Genomic DNA, 24,803 nt, shown 5'->3' with positions numbered 1-24,803 from the left:
ATGTGGCTGCATTTGAACTCGGGTCTGCCTGACTCCAGGGCCGGTGCTCTATCCATTGTGCCACTTAGCTTTTGAGGAATGACTTTTGGTCTTGTACATTTTTGTTAGTTGTCTGTATATCTTTGATATCAGACCCTTATCAGAGATATTTTGATACAAAAAATTTTTTTTCCCAATTGGCTGCTTCTAGGATGTTTTTGTTTTTCATTTTTTATTTTTTAGGATAGTAGAAACCTAAAAATGTGAGAGGAGGATAAAGAGTCAATGAAGAGGAGGGGAAGACTGAAGATGCAAGAAAAGAATAAAAGACCCAGAGGTGATAGGAACAAGGATACAAGTGGAGAGATTGGCCTTGGTGACTTTAGGTGACCTTTTGAGATTGGAGCAAACGGGAAAGGGTCAGTATAGAAATGACAAAGTGTTAAAGAGAATAGTTGAGAGAGCTCACATGATCTGATCCAATCCAATCCAATAAATATTTAAGTATCTACTACTGTTGGCAGGCACTGTGTTAAGTAAGTACTAGGGATATAATTAATATAAAGAAAGGTCCTTGCCCTCTAGGAGCTTACAGTCTAATGGAGGAAGCAACACACAAAAGGAAGCAGGAGAGCAAGGAGGTGTCTTCTGTGGAGTTGAAAAAGAGCAGCATATGCAGTGTGGGGTGATAGGAGTCCAGTTTGTGCCTTCTGTAAAGGAAGACTTTGGGAGGAGTTTGATACTCCATTCTCCAGCCCTGCAATCAGAAGGGGAAAGGAGGCTGAGGGAGGTGGTGTCAATCCAGGCTTGAGTCCCAGCATGATGATGAGATTAGCAGTTGGGCGGCTCAGTGGATAGAGCCCTTGACTTGAAATCAGGAAGACTTATCTTCATGATTTCAAATCCAACTTCAGACACCAGCTGTGTGACCCTGGGCAAGTCACTTAACAAGCCTGTTTGCCTCAATTTCCTTGTCTATAAAATGAGTGGGAGAAGGAAGTGGCAAGCCACTCCAGTATCTTTGCCTACGAAACCCCAAATGGGATCATAAAGAGTTAAACAGGAATGAACAACAACAACAACAATGATGAGATGGATCTTAGCTTGACCTGGGATGGACATCTTGTTCTGTGGAGTTTAAACCAGGCAAAGGAACAGATCTTCTGTATTAAAAATGAAGTAGGAAATGAGGTCATCTGTTGAGAGCTGTGAGTGGAATTTCAGAATTGCAGGAATGAGGAGGAGATTTGGAATAGGGCTGTTGGAAATAGCCTAGAGAACTGCTAAGAGTTGAATAAAAGGATTGTTGAGCGAAAGTGAGGGCACAGTTGAGGTTATATGTGCCATGAATTTATAATAATCAGAATTAGTGTGCTTCCATGATTTTCTGTAGCAGTACTTGGCAGCCCAAGAGCCTGGGCAGAGAAAATGGATGGTAGAGGTTTCCCAAGGTAAGGGAATTATCATGGCAGGAGTGATGGAAGGCCAAGAGGAGGAGAGATTGAAGAGTGTCCAGGATAGATAAAGAAGGTCAGAAAAACCCTGGTAGAATTAGAAGGAGGTCATGATGAAAATGAATAAAAGGTTCAGAAAGAGTGAAGGGGAATGGAGTTGAGATTAAGAGTTTATAAGAGTGTGGCCAGAGAGGTCAATTCAGATTGAGTAGTGGAGTGAGTGCTGGATTTGGAATCAGGAGAGACATAGGTTTTGAATTTTTATACTTAATAGCCATGTGACCATAAGCAAATCACTTAACTTCTCTTAACCTTCTCATCTGTGTAGTAGAGATAGTTCTTATAGTACTTAAAAGAATTGTTGATTCAAATGAGATAACATATGTAAAATGTTTTACAGATTATAAAGCACTGTATGTCAGCTACTGTTCTCACTTCCATACTTTGCCTTTTCCTTCTCTTCTTCCTTCTACCTCTTTAATTTCTCTAAGACTTTGAACTTTTAATTAACTTATAATTAGCCCTAGTTTACATTCCCCCTAATGTAGACTGGTATAGGAAACATTCAGAGAGAGACAGTAATTTTCTTGTCTTTTAACTCTTATTCAGAAACCCAAACTTATTATACCTATGAAAAGCTCCTTCCCCTTAATTTCTTCATTCCTTTGTCTAGGATGTAAGAAGAATCCTATACTGTGGCTTTTCAGGAGCTTACCAGCTCACTATCCTCATGGTTAGTACTCCCCCAACCAGTACATTTTCAGCCCAGCCAACATATATCCTACATTGCCTAAAGTGCAGTGACTCTTCATGATGTGTTGTTTTTTCTTCTCTATTAGCTAAACTCTCTCCACTGTTGTATTCATTTCATTACAAACTGGTTGAACGCCATAGCATGTTGCTTTCTCAAACTTTTGGCTGGCCAAACTAAACATTCTGACACAGAACTATCTGTTAACTTAGCTACTAATACCTAGGAGCATTGATCTTTCTCCATGTGGAAGTTAACTTTGAGTATGGAGCATAAAGAGATGTTATGTGCACATTTTTGTGTTTATGTCACATGGTACAGTCACCCATGTGCCTCCTGCATTTGATGGATCAGAAAGACCACATGAGGATAGACCAATATTAGTAGGTATCTGACAGCACCAACTGCAGGCGAGGATACTGCTATTTCCACCCACCTGATTACTTACACATGTTAGTTCTCTTGATGTTTATTTAATCACGTTACATTGTTCAATGCATGTGACTGACACACATTCCTTATCCCAGGAATGTGGTTTTCTTATCTCTGTACTGCCTGCTATTAAAAAAATTGAAAGCAAATATTCCCATCATGTTATGATTGGGTTAGATCATATGATTCATATATTTTTGTTTGTCTAGGTTAGAAATCTGTACTCAACCTTTCAGAAAATCAGTTAGGTGAATTTTATTTGCCCACTGAGCCGTATAGTAGCTGATCTCCTAGAACCAGAAAGGTGAGCCCTATTTTTTGAATCTCTCTCTCTCTCCCAAGAACTAGTACAGTGCACTGCACATAAAAAGTTTTTAATAAATATTTATTGAAGTTGAAAGTGCTTAGGCATAGTTGGAAAGGATCTTAAAAGTAATTTAGTTCAGCCTCCTACGTAATGCAATAATTCCTTTTACAGGGTTCTAGGAGGGTCACAATATCCGCATGAAATTCAGTTTTCTACTTCATGTGTTAGGAAGTTCTTGGGACATATTCCAGAGGATATCCTTAGCTTAATTTGTATGGCCTTAGTTATGAAATAAAAACACATACTCTCTGTAACATGGCATCTTCTAGACTTAAAAAAAAAAACCAACTGTGATAATAACCTTATAAACAGCATCATAGCATTGGCTTTTAACTCTAACAGATCTTCAGATATGGTGAATAAGACCGTAAAAGGACCAGAGAAGTTATTAAATCCAGCCCTCCCACTGCCCACTCAAATGCACAATTACACCTCATCTTATAGTTTTGGAAATTTGTGAAAATCTCCAGAATTGATAATTCCACAGCCTTCTTCAGTAATACTAGATGTACCAAATGGCAGCACTACTATGTGATTTTTCTACATTTTTGTGAGTGTCAAGAACACAGGTGATGATAATCTTTCTGTACTCTTACCTTTTCAGAGCACATTTAGAATATTATGTTAAGTTCTAGGCATCATATTTTATGAAGAAAATTTGCAAGTTGGAACCACATCTAAAAGAGGGCCATTAATGGAATAAAGTTTCCTGAGACCATGCCATACAAGGATTGGTTGATAGTCTGGGGAGTCATCTTCCTGGAGAATGTTTTGGGGGTGTAGTGCAGTATAAGAAAAGTATTTGGAACAAAAGCATTTGCCATGTGGAAGCCAGATTTATAGGATTTGTTCTGCTCAGCCTCATAGAACAGTGGGTAGAAGTTGCAAAGAGGCAAATTTAAGCTTGACAAGCTTGATAAAAGGAAATACTTTGTAACAACGAGAACTACACAAAATGAAATAGCTGCCTTCTGAGGTAGTTAGTTCCTGCTTGCTCCAGGTCTTCTAACTACTTGTTGGGAATGTTGGGCAGCTAGGTGGTGCAGTGGATAGAGTGCTGGTCCTGAAGTCAGAATTCCTGAATTCAGATCCAGCCTCAGATACTTACTAGCTGTGTGACCCTGGGCAAGTCACTTAACCCTGTTTGCCTTGGTTTCCTCATCTGTAAAATGAGCTGGAGAAGGAAATGGCAAACCACTTTAGTATCTTTGTCCAGAAAACCCCATGTGGGGTCATGAAGAGTTGGACATGACTAGTGGACTCAACAACAACAATTAAAATAGTTGTAAAAATATTCTTAAGCCAAATTCACAGATCCCGCATTACAAACCTCTGAATTAAGTGATTTCTGAATCTTCTTCCAACTCTTGAGATTCTGTGCTTCAGCTATGTTATGTGTCCTACCAAGAATGTATTCAGAACCAGCTGCCTCCTTGACTCTGCACCAACTGTTTTGATTATTCTGTTGGTTGTTTTTTAGTACTGATCTGTAGTTTTGTGGGCACTTTAACTCACTGGATTCCCTTTTCACTTTATGATAAATGATTATTGATTGATTGAATGATTAATACTGTGAACTTGCTGGTCCCAAACTGGATATGTCCCTTAGACTTCTCAAACTCAACATATACGAAACATAATTCACTTTCTCCCTAAACCTATCCCTCTTGCAAACTTCTGTTGATGCTACCACCAATATTTTAATCATCCAAGGTGACAATTTCAGAGTTATCCTCAGCTCATCTTTCTCTTTCACCCCTGATATACTGTGTGTGTGTATATATATATATATATATATATATATATATACACACGTATATGTATACACACACACACACACACACACATATATGAAGCAGTTGGGATTAAGTGACTTGCCATATATAGTCATATAGCTAGTGAGTGTCTGGGGTCGGTGCTTAATCCACTGCACCACCTAGCTGCCCCCCTGATATACAATAAGTTGTCAATCTTAATGATTCTTCCTTCTCAATATCTCTCACATCTAACCACTTCTCTCCACTCATACCATGGCCACCATAGTTCAGGCTCTTTTCACCTTTTGGTAGATTATTACAATAGCCTGCTCACTGGGTTTTGTGCCTCCAATGTCTTCTCTCTGGTTTTTATTTACTCATTTGTGTAATTGTCTCCTGGTAGAAAGTAAGTTCCTTGAGTCCGGGACCATTCTTTTTTAGTCTTTGTATCCCTAGTGACTAGTACTCAGCACTCAATACTTATTAGTTTGATTTATTATTATTGTTTTGACTCCATATCACTGAGCATTGATATAAACGGCCACAACTTTTACAGTATCCAGGATCAGTAGCCTGAATCATCTATGATACCTTCCCCAGGGCCTCCCATAAGAGAGCTTTTCCTAGAGATCTGCCTTTGTCTTATCTTTTAGGGCATGTGGTTCTGCAGAGGAAATCTCTTGAGTGTGAAGGACAGTGAGCCCTTTGGAAGCCATGTATCAAGGAGCATTGGGCACACTTTAAGCTATCGTGTTCTTTGTTAAAAGTGATCTCTCGGGGCTGCTGATCATTTGGAATGACATCGTCCATCCGCTAAGCAAGGAGTACACTTGATAGCGAACAACTGCTAGAACAGAAGCTCTGGTGCAGCTGGCACTAAGGAGTTAGGACGGTGTTACTTTACTTGGCTGGCTTAAAAAACTGTCCCCTCCTCATTTTTTGTTAATTTATCATCTCTGTTGTCCTGCATTCCCCCCCAATCCAGGCTGCAGTTTATTTTAGGCCATATTACTTCCTTAAATTCCTTGGTAAGCAGCAGGTTTGATTACACAATAGTTGGCATTTGTTCACTGGGGTTGTGTCTCTTTTAAAGGAAATAAGGTCCTGGCTACTGTTTCCCTCTAATTTCCATGTGGAATAATAGTTCTCATTGACATTTAGAAAACACTTTATAGTTACAAAACACTTTGCATGATCACTTTTGAGTCTTATAAAAAACACTTTCAGGTAGACATGGCAAGTGACATTACTGCCATTTTATGCATGAAGAAACTGAGACTCATAAAAGTTATTTGCCTTAGGGTATGTAATTAGTGAAAACCAGAGCTGCAACTCAAATCTAGTTCTTTCTGATTCCCAAGTCCATTGCTCTTTCTGTTAAACCTCTGATGTCTCTCCTGGAAGGATGTGTGCATCTTTTGATGACATTTCCCCAGAGAGTAATCTTGCTAGAGGTGATCAGACAAATTTGAAACTGTACTGGCTCCCATACTTTTTACCTGTCCAAAGTTCTCTTCAGATTCAAATAATGCAAGGTTTAGTCGGGGGGGGGGGGGGGGGGGGGGGGATGGATTGTATTTATATTGTGTACAACATGTAGTTCAGTAGATGCAAAATTATACTAATACCTCATATTGAAGACTTTAAGTCTTTCCTCAGTATCTTGTGAAGTAAACGGTATAAGTATTCCCATGTTACAGATGAGGTACCTGTGGCACAGAAAGGTTAAAATAACTGCTTAGGGTCAAATAGCTATCAAATGTTAAGAATCTGATTTGGCTCCAGGTCTTTTGATTAAAAGACCATTTTCATTGCTCCATCAAAGGCAGTGATTCACCCACTCAGTCTAGATCCTTATTTTAGCATCCTGACTGGTAGCACCTTCAATGCTATTGGCTCTAGCCCTCCCCAAATCACTTACTGCTACAACCTAAAACTATTAATGGTATTGAAAAGTTATGTCTGTGGCCATCAATCCTTGTGGCCAAGTCAGAATACTATACTCCCTTTCAATAAACCACTGTTATTGGATCAGAAACTCTGAACTCTGGGGCTTGGGGGATGGAAAGAACTAGCATGGAAGGGAGCTGTGAAGTCATAGCCAGAGATAAATCAAGTCAGGAAGGATTTTTCAGGAGCAGAATGAGAGTTCTAGGAAACAATTCCAAGGGTGGGATCTTGGTAGGCCCTGGCTTCAGCTGAGTAATTACTTAAACTGTGGTTTCACTTGTCTTCAAGTGGGCCCTCTACTCTTGAATCCTCCTGGGATACATTATTCTCCAGGACTGATTTGAGCAGCTGGCTATGATACTCACCTCAGGGTGGTAGGATAGGAAAGGGCTAAGACTATGTAACAATCACCTGTTACCATGATAGGTAACAAAAGTTGATTTGTGTTACTATGAGTCAAGCTTGGGGTAATTATCAGATTTGGAACAAATGAGAGTCTTTAGATTCAAAGAGAGGAAAAGAGCTATTTAGGCACAAGTAATCCACTAAAACCCAAAGGGGCTAACTTCGGTTAATATAAATAAAATAATCTCAATTGACCTGGGTCTATAGCCTTCTTTTTGAGGTGTTACAAAATGACACAAGATTAGATGTCACAAGGCTAAAAGCAGTGAGAGGATTTTATGTTGTGTAAGTCATCCTGATTGGACCCTTTAAAATTTGAAGCTTTGAGTGAATTAGTAAAACTTGTGTTTGTTGGAGAGGAAAGATGGGAGCAAAACATATATTTGCCATGTGATTTATTAGCTAAAATAGCATCGAAATTAAGAGAGAGGAAAGCAAAAAAGTGTTATAGCTTCTAAAGCTTGGTTACTAGTTGAAGGAAGGCAAGCCACATGTTTTTGCATATTTTCTTCTGATAATATAGTGGTTTAAATTTTTTTTCTTTTTATCTTTGTGAACGTTTCCTTTTCCAATACCATTAATAGTTTTAGGTTGTAGCAGTAAGTGATTTGGGGGGGGGGGGCTAGAGCTAATAGCATTGAAGGTGCTACCAGTCAGGATGCTAAAATAAGGATCTCAACTGAGAGAATAGGTGAATACTGCCTTTGATGGAGCAATGAAAATGGTCTTGTAATCAAAAGACCTGGAGCCAAATCTTATCCTTAACATTTGATGGTTGTGAAACATCAACAAATACGACCTTTTCAAAGAACAACAGAAAAAGAGGAATGTATATGAAACTGAATTTCTGACATATGGAACTTATTCTTTTTGTTTTTTAGATATTTCAGATTTAGTGCAGTAGTTAGACCACTGCCCTACTTGTGTGAACCCCACCTGAGCTTCCTTCTACTTTAATTGGTTTATTTTTTTTAAATGATTCATTGATGTTCTTTAGTTACCTCCTTTTAAAAGTATTATTATCACTATTCCCCCACTTCTACCTGTCTTTTTACCCTTCCACCCAATAAAAGCTTTCCCTTGTTAAAAAAAAATATAATCATGAAATACAAATCCACACACTGACCATGTTTGAAAATGTATTTTGTTCTGTACCCCTGTTCTAATGCCTCTCTGCCAAGAGATGGGATGAAAGTTTCATCACTAGGGTTCTGTAGTCATAGTTCGTAATTTAATTGATCAGAGTTTTTAAGTTTTAAGTATTTTGCAGTTGACACAAAATGAAATCACATCAAAATTATTGCTTGTCCTAAGTAATTCACATACTATTGAATTTGCTGGTGTGCCTCAGGATACAACTTGTTCTTGACTGCCCCTTCTTCTGGATATACTGTCCTTGAACTCTTCTGGTTATCTTCCTAGATTTTTTTTTTTGGGGGGTGAGGCAAGCAGGGTTAAGTGACTTGCCCAGAGTCACACAGCTAGTGAGTGTCTGAGGCCAGATTTGAACTCACGTCCTCCTGACTCCAGGGCCGGTGCTGTATCCACTGTGCCACCTACCTGCCCCATCTTCTTAGACTTCTTAACCATTTTGTTTACTTTCCCCTCTTCTTGATCTGTTAATTTTGATATTCCCCAAGATTCTGTTCTGACATTCTTTCCACACACTCCTCATCCTGATTCAGTTTTATGGCTTCAACTATTATATCTTTGTGCAGATTAATTCCAGATACGTGAGTATCAAGCTGCCTAAGAAGATATTTTCATCTGGATGTCACACTGATACCTCAAAAATAACATGTACAAAACCGATCTCGTTATATTTTCTTTAAATCCTATTCTGCTTTCTGAATTACTAATTCTGTGAATGTCATCAACATTCACCTAGTAAAAAAACTTTTTTTTTTTCATTTAACAAGCATTTAGTTTCCTTTCCCAACTCCCAGCCTCCAGTCCCCTGGAGAAAAGGAATACAAAACCCTTGTAACAGATTTGCATAGTCAAGCAAAATAAATCCTTATATTGCCCATATCCAAAAATGTGTCTCTGCATATCTATCACCTCTCTGTCAGGAGATGGGTAGGGTCCTCTGGAATCATTGAATTGACCAGAGTTGTTACATAAATTATTTTAGTTCTGCTTCATTTCACTTTGTATTAGTTCATACAAGTCATCCTAGATTTCTCTGAAACTGTCCCTTTCATCATTTCTTATGGCACAATAATATTCCATATTATAGTCATATACCATAATTTGTTCAGCCATTCCTCAGTTGATAGGTACTTTTTTGGTCACAATTAAGAAGACCTGCTATAAATATTTTTGTACGTATAGGAGTTTTTCTTCTTTCTTTGATCTCCCTTGGTCAAATGGGTGACTCCTTTACAAGAGTTCTTTCCTTGTTCCTCCATATGTACCTAGTTATTTATATAGTTTCCCCCATTAGGATGTGAGCTTCTTAAGGTTAGAGGCTGTTTTTGCCTTTCTTCTTATCTCTAGCACTTAGCAGAGTACCCAGCACATAGTAAGCACTTAAATACTTCTTCATTAATCTCTAAAATGAGAATTACAATTTCACCTATTTCTACTTCACTGGGTTGTTTTTAGGTTCAAATGAGATTATATATATATGTGTATATTATATGTTAGTATATTATGTATACACACACACATATGTAAACCTTAAGATACTATGTAAAGTTAGCTTTTATTGTTATTATAAAACCAGAAGACTAGGAAGCTGTAGCTTAAAGGAAGCATATTTCTCTTTATGTAGGTAAAGGCATTAATGAAGTTGATTTTATTGTGAATCCAAGGGCAACAGGAAAGTTGGCCGTGTCAAATTTCTGTGCTCATGATGAACATTCACAAAAGGACTACCATGGCATGTCTTATTTTATAATGTTTATTTCAGAGCATGAAACATTAGACTATGAGCTTCTTGAGTATAGAGACTTCTTTGCCTTTCTTTGTATCCCTAGTGCCTAGCACAGTGCTTGATGCATAGTAGGTGCTTAATAAATACTTGTCGACCTGACTTATTGAATAGAAGGAGATAGGAAAATTCTACTAAGAACTCACTAAGACTCTCTAAATTAAATCAGCATATACTTTATTTAATTTGGTATTTTCAGTGTATAAATGTGAACATAAAAGAAGGTAATAAAAATATGTTGGGTAACATGATCCAGTAGTGAAAGAGAGTTCAAAGGTTTGTAAACTTCACAGAAGCTTTGCTCTTGTATGTTGTGGATACTCCAGAGGAGAGTTGGAAGGTACATGGGGGATGATAAACACCAAAAACATCACCAAAAATGGAATTAGTTATATTTTAACAGAGAGTAAATGACTGGTTTATCAGTGTGGGAATTCTCAATCTGACATCTGTGTATAGTCAGAATGCTAACCAAGAGCAAATATAAAAATGAATACCAATTGAGAAGAGTAAAAATGAAAAAAAAGGTGTTTGCAAGCTGTTGATACCAGAAATAGGAAATGGATAATAAAACAGACATCATACTATAAGCATTTTTTGAGGAAATTTAACCCATGTAAATTTATCACCACAGTAAGACCAAAGGAAACTAAGTCAGCAAACACTTGATAACCTTGCCAAATACAGCTATGGCAACCAAAAGGCAACACTAACTTAGAACATAAATGCTTTTATAAAATCATACAAGGAGGATGATGGAAGATTCTGATCAATGTCACTTCATAAAACTTTTGAGACACAATGGAGGGAAGAATGAGCATAACAAAAGATTGGCAAAATATTCAAGTAAACAAAATCATTTTAAGGGCATTTAAGGATGAAATTGTAACAAGCAGAAAAATTTAAAGTTCTGTGAACATCTTTATAATAAACTATTTTCTTCATCAGTGACAGTGGATCACCTCATTTGGGTTCTGCCATCACAGTTCCCAATATGCTGCATGAAGTTGAGATGGATCCAAAGAAAACAAAGATAGGAAAAGCAGCCAAAGTAGATAGACTAAGTATATACATAGGAAGCTCATGTTGGAGATGACACAATTTTGAGAACATCAGGGGATCAATTGCCAGAGTATCTGAAGGAAGTATGGGAAAAAAATCTCAAATCTTAACTGAAAAAAAAAATGTGACCAAGAAGATATAAATAACTATGAACTTATATGCTTGCTTTTTCTTACCTGCAACATTTTTATGAAACTAGTCTACATACTTTGAGGGCATCCTTAATGAAAGTATGAGGAGAGAGAATAGGTAGACTTTGATAACTGATCCCATCTACAGAAAACTACATCTTCATAGTCACATAATTTACTGAAAGATGTAGATAATACACTCTATCTGTAGAATATGTTTAGCATTTCAGTTGGTTGAGCAAAACAGCACCTTAAAGTCTTCCTTCAACAGGTTATCTCCCATGCATATTATAATCACACAGTTACAGAATTCTGTTAACGGAATATTTAACTTTGTTCAATGACTCTTTGATCATTAGTACTAAACAAGGCATAACACAGAGAAGCACATGCTTACCAAATGGAATAGGGATCCTTATACACAGATCATTTATATGTTGCTGCTTGTGAATGACATTGTACTGACTGCATTAAGCTCCAGAACATCAAGGAACCACTTAAGTGAGATTTGTAATCATTCACAGGTGTTCAGCCTAACTAGTCATAGTGGAAATACCAAGTAGTTGAAGAATTTGTCCAGACATGTAGATGAATAGTTGGATAGACCACCCATAGTGCTGGTCTTCCATTAGGAAAACTGTGTGGAGGTAAAATATAGCCACAAAGAAATGTGGTTTCCTTGCTGACAAATGTGCATTGTAATGGAAGGAATGTAGGTGGCACAGTGGATAGAGTACTGAACCTGGTGTCAGAAAGACTTGAATTCAAATCCAGCCTCAGATACTTACTAGCTTTGTGATGCTGGGCAAGTCACTTAACCCTGTTTGCCTCAGTTTCCTCATCTGTGAAGTGAACTGGAGAAGGCGATGTCGGATCACTTTAGTATCTTTGCCAAGAAACCCCAAAAGGGGTCATGAGGAGTCAGACATGACTGAAAAAATGATTAAACAAGAGGACTTAATAGATGGAGAACTGTGATCATGCTTTCTTAGTTTTTGTTCTGGTTCAAATTCATTTGCATGCTAAACCAGAGAAAATCTTGGGAATATCCCATCTTAAATTAAATACTTATCTATGTCAGAGTGCTTTGATATTTTCTCAGACCCAGTGATATAAAAGGAAAGACAATTTTAACCTAAGGCAGTCTACCTGCCTTTTGTTAACTGGATATGGTGGCTATGATTAAAGAGCTGTCATGACACTTGCCCAGTCATTATATTTCTGGAGATAGGAACTGAGATGGCCAGCAGGTGACCCTGAAGAGATTAGCCCAGAAGCTGATAGCAGTAGGCAATACTTAGCAGAGACCATCACACCCAGCAATAACCAATAGATCTATGGAGAAGCAGAAAAGTGTACCCAGCAAAGATGACATACCCACCAAGGAAGCACAGTTATAAAAACTCAATCATATCACCAGAGGATGTAGGTAGCTTTACAACATGGAAGGTGTGTATTACTCCATCTGTGTGCCCTCGCTACATATTTGCCCTTTATATATATTCCTTATATGTCATTCCTATGTATTCCTGCTGTACCCATTGATGGTATAAGCATTTGTGGTCCTGTGAGCCCTAGGTGAGCTAGGAACTAGGAGCCCTTTGATGAAGGAAAATTCTTCTATTGTGGCCTTTATTACTATGCAGTTTGATTAAGTGCCTTTACCTTGAATTAATGGCATCTACTGACTGACAATAGCAAAAGTAAACACATTGATGATGGCTTGTGAGCTACAGTTTTGATTGGATGTAGATTCACAAAGCCTCTGGAATCTGGAGTAAGTATCCCTAGAGGGCTGCTGTCTTGAGAGAAGGGTGCCCCAGGTACTACACACATATTTTGGAAAGGCATAGTTCATGGAGAGTGAGCTAGGCCCAGAATTGAACAGGAAGAAAAGAGTACTATGGATTGCACTTGGAAATTGCATAGTTCTTTTAAAATATGCCAAAGCTTGACCTTGAAACAAAAGCTCATCTTTTTATTGACAACATTTTCCTGGTTATGCTATATGATGGAGAGTCATAGAATTAAACTGAAGAGCACTGGAGAAGCACATGGTGAATAGTCAACTGCATATCAATGGAGAATTGCACAAAGAAAGTCATGTGAACAATGTCATCATAAAAATGCTTAACCTTGTTTATATTTAAATGCCACACTCTAGAATTAGTTTGTCTTGCCACCTCCCAGAATTGAAATTAGCCTTTACTCTATCCATAAGCTGTTTCTACCATACAGAGTTATTTTCTTTCACTTAAATTAATTTTTTGAAAATTTTTAATTAAAATTTTTTAGTGATGGAGTGAGGGGGTGGGGCATAGTGATGGTGAAAATGAAAAACTTTCTAAATTTGCAGCCTTTTAACTATTGATTGGTATCTGATTACACTATTAGGTTTTATATTTGTTTCTCAGTCTGAATATTTCCTTATTTGTCATGTCAAAATATAGATTACCTATGGTGGTAAAGTAGAAAAGATAAAATCTGACTTAATATTTGGCTATAACCTGAAAGAAAAAATTGGAGAAACATGGGCATTAGGAGACTGAGAATCTTCTTCAACAATGCTGTACCATTGTCTAGTCAGGTCTACAACTAAAGTGTGAGGGGGTATGGGGATGGGAGAAAATAGATAGTAAAAAAAAAAAAAATTAGCCTAGAGAATTGAAATCTCCAGAGATTTCACTTCTCATTGTGGCACTTAAGCTCTTTTAATTGTATTTTTGTACTGTGAAGTAAAGGAGAGAGGGAAGATAAAGGGGATGCCACGGTGTTTAGAGCCATACATGAGAAATATTGAAGCAGCTATAATAACTTTGAGTTAAAGAAAAATGGAGCTGGGGATCCTATGATCATCAAAGGAAAGGCCTTAAAAATTAATATAGGAAATGAATACTCAGGACCCTTCCTTCTCTTGGCTCCTTACAATGAAATGGTTCTAAGAGAAGAAAGTTTTGCATGCTACAAGGAAGTGGCTTTGATTTGGGAATAAAACCCCTGTCTAGCATATGGAGGTAAAAAAAAAAGGTGAGCTTTTTTTGTAGTTTGAACAGTGTATTGTCTGATTTCACTTCTCTTTGTCCACTTAGGTTGCCTTATTGGGGCTGTGAACTTGAAATCCAGCAACCAGAATCCTGTGGTACGGGAATTTGAAAGTGAGTAATGAAAGATCTCTGTTGGGGGTGGGCACCACCTACTGGTTGTTAAGTGACCTTGCAGTCAGGTAAGAATCAAAAACTTGGTTTTGGGATGAAATCTTTGTTAATGACTGTTGCTTTCATGGAGGGGAAAAACAATACCTAAGCCGAGGCCTGAGATCTAAGGATTTCAGTGGACTACAAGCCCAGTATGAGTCAGTAGTGTCATATGTCTGCCAAAGAAAGCTTGTATGATCTTGGGGTGCATTAATAGGATTTGAATGTGTAAAACAAGGTCATAGTCCTTGGACCAAAGAGATGGCCTGGTTAAACTACATCTGTAGTATTACAGCCAGTTCTGGATATCACATTTTAAAAGATAACATTAGTAAGCTGGAGGGTGATTTGGGTAATGAGAATAGAATGTGAGTTCCTTGAGGGCAGGAACCTTTTTGTAATTTTTGCCTTTATATTTCTGGTGCCCAAACTTAAAAGTCTGGTAACCAAACTGAAAGCCTTCAATTCAATAAGCATTTTCTATGTGTTTTGCATATATTAGGTACTTAATAAGTTACAGTAGGATTAAGAGGACTGAAATTTATGTCATTTGAGAAACTGGGCATGTTTATCTTAAACAAAAGACAACTTGGGAGTAAAGAGGGAGAAAGGATGTGATTAATGTTTTTGAAGGACTGTCATGTAGAAGAGGGGTTAGATTTTTTTTTTTCTATTTGATCCTGGAGAGCAGAGGTAGGGTAGAAATTACAGGGAGGAAAGTTTCATCTCAATATATGGAAAATTTCCTAATGAATGGAATAAATGGAATAAATTCCTTATTTCCAGCAAAAGATGGGTGACACTTTTGGGGGGCTGTTGTAGAGTAGATGTGATTCATGAATTGGCTAAGGATCATTAAGCTAAATGATTTCTGAGCTCCTTTCTCAGTCTTTGATGTTGTAGACTAGATTTTATGAGAGGCCCAAATAAGGGGGGCAGGGGGAGAGAAAACCACAGAGATTTTCATGTATGATTTCTGATCCAGGCACAACCTAACAGTTCAACAGTAGCCTTTGCCTCAGTGTTTATCTAGTTATTGATAAATGGCCTGTTTGCCCAGGCTTTGTGCTTAGACCAGCAAAGAATGACATTTTCTATAAATGGGGTGGCCCTCTCTAGGTAGCATGTTCTATGTAGCCAAGTCCTTGACGAACATCTTTATTAGTTCTCTGGCTGAGTTCCATCTTTGCCCAAAGGCCCCTCACGCCAGGAGATGGCTGAGTTTGTAGCACCCGATGAAAGACTTCTTTTGTGCTAGAGAAAGAGAGAGTTTACAGGGCCTATAGTACAGTGAAACTATAGCTTGGCCAATTTATTCAGGATTGATTTTTCTATTTCCTTCTAGGTGTGGAACTGTCTTGTATCATTACAGATTCTCAAACAAATGATCCCAGGATTGAGTGGAAAAAAATTCAAAATGATCAAACGACCTATGTATTCTTTGACAATAAAATTCAGGGTATGGGCTCTTTGTCCTCTTTGCTTACTTTCCTTACTCCCTCTTCCTACATTAATGGTTGTATCTGAGGTTAGAATTGACCCATCTTTAGCCTAGTATGGAAAGCAGCTTCCTTTTGGGAAGTGAACTAATTGTACTGTCTCATTTACTCGTGCCTTACCCTGCCCTTTTACACAAGGGAAGAAATAGAAGAGCCCTACTCAACAGGAAAAGTAGATGAGATGACAGTCTCATCAAAGGATTAGAAGAGGGAAGACAGGAGGCTAATGACAAGAAGACTGGTTTTCTAATGCTTGGGTCATGAATGTCACTGGGAATCCCTTTATTAAAAAATTTAGTTTTCTGTCCCATCACTTCTAAGTCTCCTCTACCTAGGCTACTCCCACCCAAACCTCTGAACCTGTAGTTCCTGTGCGTAAAGTTTAATCTCATTCTGATTATCTGAGAAACAAAGTGATATTGATAAGAATTTAGCAGTAGTGAATTCTTAAAATTCTTTAAAAATTTATTTCTGAGGGCAGATAGGTGATGCAGTGGATAGAGCATTGGCCCTGGAGTCAGGATCTGGTCTCAGACACTTGACACTTACTAGCTGTGTGATCTTGGGCAAGTCACTTAAAACCATTGTCTACAAAAACAAAAACAAACACAAAAACAACACAGTGGTTTCCATTATATTTGTATAAAATGAATAAAGATGTTTAAAAAAATTATTTCTGGGAGCTAGATATTTTACCATTCAATAGATGAAATTTATCATATAAAATCTCAAGGATGGAAAGGACTTTGAAGTCTCTTGTTCTCTTCCCCGGCCTTCAAACAAGTTGTGCCTAGTGTCCAGGTTAAGATGACAGTCCTTAAAGGAAAGGAGATCCTATAATCTCCATTCTTTACTTACTGTCAGAAAGTCCTTTCATATGTTACCTGCATTCCAGTTTCAACCTAAACTTGCTTTTTTTGTTTTTCTACAAGCTCATCAGCTAATGTGATTGCCACTTATCACTGGAGTGTGTAATCACAATTCTTTTATCCTTTTTTTTTTTTTAAATGGCTTTTTTCCAGTTCCTTATTGCTCTCCCAAGTTCTGCACATTCCCTTGAAAATGAAACAAACTTCTTTTACTTTGACATTGAGCAGATAAAAGAATTAAAAAAGTCTGGATTTAGTAAAAGGGAAATAAATTGTTCCCCTCTCCCCAAGCTATCTCTAGTTTTGGAACTTTCTCTGTGCTAGTCATGAGTTTCAGCACTAGTATTGGCCATCTCTGGGTGCCAGAGATAGCTTTGATAATCATGTCCTGGATTCCCTTTTTCTCAGGGCATTTGGCAGGTCGTGCAGAACTCTTGGGAAAAACTTCTCTGAAAATCCTAAATGTGACACGATCAGACACAGCCTCTTACCGCTGTGAAGTTGTAGCTCGAAATGATCACAAGGAAATTGATGAGATTGTCATTGATCTCACAGTGCAAGGTAAGATTTCAGGAGTACCAACAACACCCTCTTTCTCATCAGGTTACATGGCTCTGAACCTCCAGAGGAAGAGGGGTCCTTGTCCACTTTTATTTCTTTCCATCCAGAGTCTATTGTCACTTAGAGGTATCATGGTACCTGTTGAGGGGAGGCTATATTTGAGGATTGGGATGGCTTTGGGATAAGAGGTCACCTGAGAAGTGAATTAGAGCTGCTACTTGTTTTTCCATGATGTTTCTCAAGCACGAGGGAGCACACTATCGTATGAAGGAGCTTATGGTTGGAGTTTGGGGTAGAAGAAAGTAGGATTCTCAGGTGACATGACTGTGGAGCAAGGGTCACTTCTTTGATTCTCATTCTGTTTTGGAACCTGGTTTCTGTGGGATTCAATAAGAACAGTGCCGTGGATCTGGGTTTAAACACAATCTGATGTTCCTCTTGCAGTGAAACCAGTGATTCCTGTCTGCAGAGTGCCAAAGGCTGTACCTGTTGGCAAGTCAGCAACACTACATTGCCAGGAGAATGAGGGCTACCCCCGGCCCCAGTATAGGTGGTACCGAAATGACATACCTTTGCCAACTGACTCCAAAGCCAACCCGAGGTTCCGAAACTCTTCATTTATCTTGAACTCTGAAACTGGCACACTGGTGAGATGTTCTGGTGCCCTTTGTGCAGGGGAGGGGAGGGGAGGGGAGGGGAAGTAATTGGTAAACTGCCTTGGCTGGGGTAGAAAGGTAAGAGACAGAAAGAGAACAGAACTTCTAGAAGTCATGAGATGAGTCTTGGGGGAGATATGACTAACATCTGTCTTGTCATATCGGGGTTTTGTTGTATGTCATTATGTTTTGGAATATAAGAAAACATTTCAACTATATGATATCCAAGAAATGAGCCAACATTATAATGTCTTCTGCTGAATTGAGTACTAGAAGCCATCTTTCTCAGAGGTCCCATTTATCTGAATAAAGTGATGAACTGGCACCCCATTACTGAATAGTTCTAGGATGTATATCACCAGGACTATTACTGTCAAAGAACTCACAGGAATGAGTGCCTTAGGGTTTTAGTAAGACCCTATTCACTACCATTGGTGTCCAAGGGGAAACCAAATCCCACTGAGAATACAATTACTTTGTAATTCTCTGGGTTTCCACAGGCTCTCCTCTCCACATTCTGAGGTGGATATCCTGGAGTTGCCTTGAGAAGTCTCCCCTGAGAAACCCTTGATTACTCCATTGTTTTTCTTCTGGAATAGGTTTTCAGTGCTGTACACAAGGAGGACACAGGCCAATACTACTGCATTGCTACCAATGATGCTGGCTCCGCCAACTGTGAAGAGCAGGAGATGGAAGTCTGTGAGTGCACCTGCTGCTGATGTGGGAAATGTTGCAGCCAGAAAGGGAGGAGGGACTGGAAAATGCTGAAGGACAAACCCTGGCTCAGGAGATAACATCAGTTAAACTGCTCTCTTTTGCTCCTGTGTCAGAGCCCTTCAGAAATTAATTATGAGAAAGAAAATCGAATTGATTCTGTTCTATGTCACTGTTGACATTTTTGTAGAACTGCCTGTCATGTTTCTTTGTCTTTGAATTAAGTTCTGAAGTTCAGTTAGTCTTCCTCTCTAAGTTTAAAAGTAGTTTCCCTGTAAATCACTTTAATTAAAAGAAATCTGTTATCTCTATACCAGTAGCTATCCTTGAACAATTAGAGGAAATCTGTTATCTCTGTACTATTAGTTATTCTTGCAGGTGAACTAAAGCAATCATAGTTTCCTAGTGATAAGATGGAAGAAGTTTGTTGCTCGGCTCACATTCCTGATTTGCAGCCAGTCATATTGTTCCCCACACTTGTAGTGCTTTTGACTTTATAACTAATTGTATTGTCTTCCCTATCTGTAATGCTGCCTTCAATTTTTTGGATGCTCCTCTTTTTGTCTATAAAAATGGCGTCAGCCCTCATTTGAGGGGCCTTAGCTTGCTGAGAAGGCTGAGACCGTTTATTAGCAAATTTACACTTTGCTAATAAATTGACCATGTGCAAAACTTGTGCCTCGGTTTACCTTAATTTCAGTCATGACATAGTTTACGCATGATTAACCTGGGTTACTTGACCACTGAGGGGGAAGATGAGAAAGTTCTGAGAAACAAATGCCTAGAAAAATTGTGTGTCCTTGCAGTATGTTATCTTCTAGAAATAGATTGTTAAGAGAATTCTAGCATTAGAAATATGACTAATCCTGTAACTTCTGACAGTGAGTTTAATACTGCTTTTCTCTGGTGGGCCGATCAAATCACTAAAACATAAGGTTGTGTAGGCCTTCCAGAGACTATCTAGTTCTAACTGTTTCTCAGGGACTGAGTCACAACTTTCAAATTAACCCTAATGATTTTAGCTTACCTCCAGGGTGTGCTATGGGAGCATTTTCATAGCTTGGGCTTTGGTATATATTTTGTGTGCTTTAGTTTGCACAAAACAAGCAGAACTGAGCTGGTCAGTGGAATCAGAAGGGACGCTCATTCTACCACCCACCCCCATTCAATACATAAGATGACCCCAAGGGAGTATTAAACAAATCCTTTTTCCAGGTTCGGTAAAGAGATAAGGATTCAGGTGATTGGATAGCAACACAGAAAATCCCTGTTAAGGAAATTTTGAGGCACAGAAAGCTATGGGAGTCAAGGGTATACTATTCTGACCTAACATTTTCTGCCTTTTGTTTTGCAGTATTGAATTCTATTTGTCCTTTTGTGACCCACTATCATTCAAGTATACAGCTAATCAACCTAAGTCAGGCTCTTGCTCCTGGGGGAGATACTGAGAATCGAAAATTTTTCCCTATGTATTCTGGCTGCCAGTTCTGCCCTCTGACTATCAATCTATCAATGGTGTCCTCAGGACTTCATTCATAAAAAGATTTCAAACTTTTTGTAAATGCCAACCCTCTTCTAATCTAGTAATAAAAGCAGTTACAGTTTTACTGTTTGGACTACAAGAGAGAAGCTAATGTCACTGTATCATCTGGGAATAGTGAAATTAGAGGTCTTTGGAAATCTGTGAGAATCAGGCAGTTATTTTAATTGATGGGAACTAGTTTCTTTTGAATATGAGTCAGATTTGGCTTAGGTGGGTAGAGGCTGGGAAGTGGTGGTAATTGGCAATGGGACCAGATTGTATGGGTCTTTTACTCCTCTCTTTTCCAGATGACCTGAACATTGGTGGGATCATTGGAGGGGTTTTGGTTGTCCTGGCTGTCCTAGTCCTGATAACTCTGGGCATCTGCTGTGCATACAGGCAGGGTTATTTCATCAACAACAAACAGAATGGAGAAAGGTGAGCCTAGCATGAAAATTGAAAGGTCTAAGTTGACAGTTACATGGGAAATCAGGTCTATTACTTAACTATCCTCTCCCCCCCTTCACAGCTACAAGAATCCAGGGAAACCTGATGGGGTTAACTATATCCGGACAGATGATGAGGTAAGGAACCTGAGAAAGCAACTGGGATTTATTTCCTAGGGAGAAAAGCAGTGGGGCCCAGAATACTAGATATTCTAAGTGTAGCTAAGAACTTCATCAATAAAGAAATCATTCTTCCCTCCTTGAAAACCCAGTTGATCCTGTGGGGAGAACCTCAGCTTAAAACCAAGTACCTAGAGCCTGAGCTCCCCGTCCTTCTCCCACATGAAACCAGTCCCACTTTGACTCTGGCTTTCTCATGGCATTCAGTTTGCAAGCTGTCCATCAGTACTTTTATATGATCTTATTTGATGCTCAATCCCAAAGAAAAATGTTTTTTTTACAGTTAGGTTGGTCCCTTTTTCCTTTCCATCTCTTGCCCCATTCTTCCAATATCATCAGTTCTTGCAGGTCTTAAGATAGTTGCTTTTGGCCGTATTTTAACTTCCTATATTGTCTTTGCAGGGGGACTTCAGACACAAGTCATCTTTTGTGATTTGAAATCTGACCATCTGGCAGAGAACACATGCAAATACCTCCTTTAGAAACTCTGATCAAGAGCAACCTATGAGCAAAGTGCGCTTGGAAAGAGTTAGACCCTTGTATAAAACTTGTTTTTCCCCTTGCCAAAGTTGACAATGAATTGTCCCCAAGATGGGGGATGGTAACATGGAGAAGACTGAATTTGTTTATTGGACTGATTACCAAGTAGGAATAGCCCTAGTCCTCTGCCTTCCAGGATAGGATACCATAAAACTGTCTCCCAAAGTGAATTTTTCCATGCCTGCAGTTCAGGAGGTAGAGGCTTGTTAAAAGTTAGACATTGTGAGCCTGTGGTACTAATTAGCTTCTCAGCAGTCATTACCTGACTGTGTAAACAGTTGTGGAGAGAAGGGAGGGCAGCTGCATAGGACCTTAGGAACACAAATTAAGATTTGACTCACCTTGCAGGTGTGGTATTGGAAATTATGATGAATCTACAAAGCTGAGGCCTTTTATGCAATTAACCTGTTTTTAAATTGACCGGCCTTACAGGCAGTATTGTGCAATTCCTTTTTAAAACCTTTTAAAAATCAATGAATGCATAGTATCAGTCTAGGAAAATTGTTTTGGTTCAGCATTTTATAATAACAACCAAAATAAGGAAGGTGGGTTGCAGGTCTTACGTCTTATCTGAAGAAGACAGGCTTGCCCATGGTGGGTTTCAGTATTTAAGGAAATATTTTGAATTAAAAGCAAAACACCTATCCTGGGCCAGTTTTAAAATGGTACTGAAATAGTTTCTTCTTTTCTATGGATCTTGTTTATTTTATAGGATTCTGCATTCTAAATTTTTGCAAAAGATGTATTTTGATTACTTCAAAGAATGAATTTTTTAATTTAAATTGTAAATATATTGTCATGCAACAATGTTAAATAACATTTTTTAAAAAATCAAACACGTTAGGCACTTCAAATCGTAACAGTGTTAACACTGAGAATGCCAGCATTTACAGCACCTGTACTCAAGTCTTACAGGCTCACAGAAGAGTCTTCCTTCTTCTAGACAGCAGCATTGCCCCCAGGAAGGCTTGTGAGTCATAGATTGGACCATTGCTCAGGTATTATTTTCCAAAATTCCATTTAGAAGCAAAGATATTTAAGTAACGTCTAAAAGTCTAAAAAACAGATACATTATACCCTTGAGTAGTATTTGAATTGCCTTTTTACCCTCTCATCACTAACAGGCAGATGTATTTGAAGACCACCCAGAAGCTCTAATTCACTTATCTACTTATGGAATAAGTCATGTGGCTACAACTCCAGAATTGATATTGGCCGTTAGCTTCTGAGTGCTATTCAAAGTGGCTACTTTGGGATTTAAAATCTGGTGTTGATTCACATCCCACATAGCTTTGGTAGCAAGTCATATGTCTGTTGGAAACTGAACTTGGATTAGGAAAGATTAAAGATAGACATTTCAAAAACAGGTGTGTTTTTCCATGCAGTCCGTTGGATTCCCTATCCTTGATCTCATCTTGTTTAGACTGTCAATTCTGGAACGTCCATAAAGCAAAGCAGGGACTTTGTTTTTAAAATTAGTTTTAATAATTTGTGTTTCACATGACTGCACCCAACATCAAGGGTGATTTTAGAAATGAAATCTATCAACTACAATAACATTTTTTAAAAAGGAAACAAATTCCATTATTACTCTTTGCTATAAAGCAGCCAGACACTGTAAGCTGTCTGTCTCCCTTCTCAATAAGCCATGATGTGGTGGCAGCTACCCCAGTCTTTTGAAGAGTATTAGATTGTATAACCAGTGCAGAAAACCTAACAGTGAGAAAAGTAAAATGCTTGAATCAAAAGCATTTTTCTAATTTTGATTTTAAACTTTGATCTCTCTGAGGCTCTGCTCACTTTTGGGGGCTTTAGAAAGCACATTCAGTAGTCCTTGTTCTTCAAAAGTAGGTGTTCTGAGCCTCAAAGACACATTGCTATGTCAGATTCATGGTGTGAAGAGGTTTGATGCGAGGAGCTTCTCAAAAAAAGCTCTTATGATTCGGTGATGTTCTTAAAGGATATTCTTCATGTAGCAGAATGTAGCCATCTTGTGATTACATTTCAGTTGAATTGTCTTAATTTTTATGCTTTGACAGTATTTTGGTTGGATACTTGTAAATGTTGGAATTTATAACTTTTTTTTGTAGTTTATATAAAAATACTATGCCTTGGGATTTTTCACCAAATGTTTGTTTTCAGTGGGCAACTGTATAGTATGGCTTCACAGTACCTACTGTTTATTGCATCAGTATTTTAAATGTTTAGAATTAGAACTGTTCTCAAGGACAGTGCAGATCCAGTCTCCCCTTTTTCTAGACTAGATGGGGAATAATGCCTTGACCTTTTCTTTGGGTTGCCATAGTGATAAGGCAGCTGTATTATTTCTAGTTTTATACACTAAAACCTTCCTACCCTAACCCTGTATTCAACCATGGTCAGTATAAAGGAGAAAAATGTGAAGTCTAGCAGGCTTTTGCTGCAAAAAGATTTAAAAAAGGAAAATTAAAAATTTTTTTTGAATTGGAAGAGAAAATTCACATATTTTTAAGATGTGAAATGAGGCTAAGAGGATTCAAGAATTCTATCCAAGGCAGTTTTTCTTGTCTTTGGTATGGATGAGACTGTACATAAATGTTATAGATTTGTACTAATACATATAATTTGATACTTCTGTAAGACATCATTTATAAACCTTTTTTTCTAAGAAAAAAATCAACCCCAGCCTCGTTATTTAAATATTCTACAAAAGAAACACTTTCCTTCTTTTTAACATAGCTAATTTGTTGGAAAAGTAGGCAGGAAAGCCAATGTGAGACAAAAATCACTTGACTTGTATAGCCCCAGTACATTTTATAAAGGGAGGCCATAATCCCTACACTGTCTACAAGAGATCAATGCGTATACTGTAGATACACTAAGTAGTTCACCAAAGAGCAACACTGTGAGGCATACTCTATTAATGGCATTCATTTTTGTCTTACCAGTTAATATAACTTAGTTATATAGGGTAGAGAAGAAACACAGGATGACATTTCACTCCTCAAACCCAAATGGCTATGTGTATTAAAAACACATGCACACACAAACCCTAAGACTTAACCCTGTATATTTCGCTGCTGTAATACTGGGATTAAACCTTGGAACCCACTGAGTTTTTTGTCATTCTTGTCATTTCTCCTTCATGGTCGCTAAAGTCAGCCCTTTGGGTAAAGCAAGAAGTGTGAATAGTCATGAATTCTGTTCGTCTAATGCTAATGCCATTAGCAGATGAAACTAACTTATTTGGCTGTAAGACAAACCAGACTCAATGTTGGTGTTTCTAAGCAGTTGTTTTGGTAGGTGGAAACAAGGAATCCAAGTATTTATATAATAAGAATATTATCTGTTGGAATATTTTGTTGTGGAACACAGTGAAAGAAGGAAATAAAACTTAAAGACAACATGAATAATTTTTTT

The 24,803-nt window shown here is 38.1% G+C and overlaps 1 protein-coding gene across 2 annotated transcripts in view; it reads left to right on the top strand.

The window, feature by feature from the left end:
* Nucleotides 1-24,803, top strand: part of JAM3 (junctional adhesion molecule 3) — an 86,311-nt gene that overhangs the window by 60,741 nt on the left and 767 nt on the right. Inside the window, exons 2-9 of one of the 2 annotated variants that reach the window (XR_003570486.1) lie at nucleotides 14,313-14,378; nucleotides 15,763-15,876; nucleotides 17,194-17,346; nucleotides 17,791-17,993; nucleotides 18,602-18,701; nucleotides 20,547-20,676; nucleotides 20,768-20,822; nucleotides 21,267-22,402. Coding sequence is in view for 1 of the 2 variants with exons in the window: in XM_027877640.1 (XP_027733441.1) it covers nucleotides 14,313-14,378; nucleotides 15,763-15,876; nucleotides 17,194-17,346; nucleotides 17,791-17,993; nucleotides 18,602-18,701; nucleotides 20,547-20,676; nucleotides 20,768-20,822; nucleotides 21,267-21,302 (857 nt within the window). In the remaining variant the exon portion in view is untranslated. Of the gene's footprint in view, nucleotides 1-14,312; nucleotides 14,379-15,762; nucleotides 15,877-17,193; nucleotides 17,347-17,790; nucleotides 17,994-18,601; nucleotides 18,702-20,546; nucleotides 20,677-20,767; nucleotides 20,823-21,266; nucleotides 24,499-24,803 lie in introns of those variants that run through there. The other variant, XM_027877640.1, reaches the window with a different exon arrangement.

This window comes from Vombatus ursinus, unplaced genomic scaffold (assembly GCF_900497805.2).
Source record: "Vombatus ursinus unplaced genomic scaffold, bare-nosed wombat genome assembly UNPS02014813.1, whole genome shotgun sequence".
NCBI classification, from domain to species: domain Eukaryota; kingdom Metazoa; phylum Chordata; class Mammalia; order Diprotodontia; family Vombatidae; genus Vombatus; species Vombatus ursinus.
This window is presented reverse-complemented; position numbering and strand designations above follow the sequence as displayed.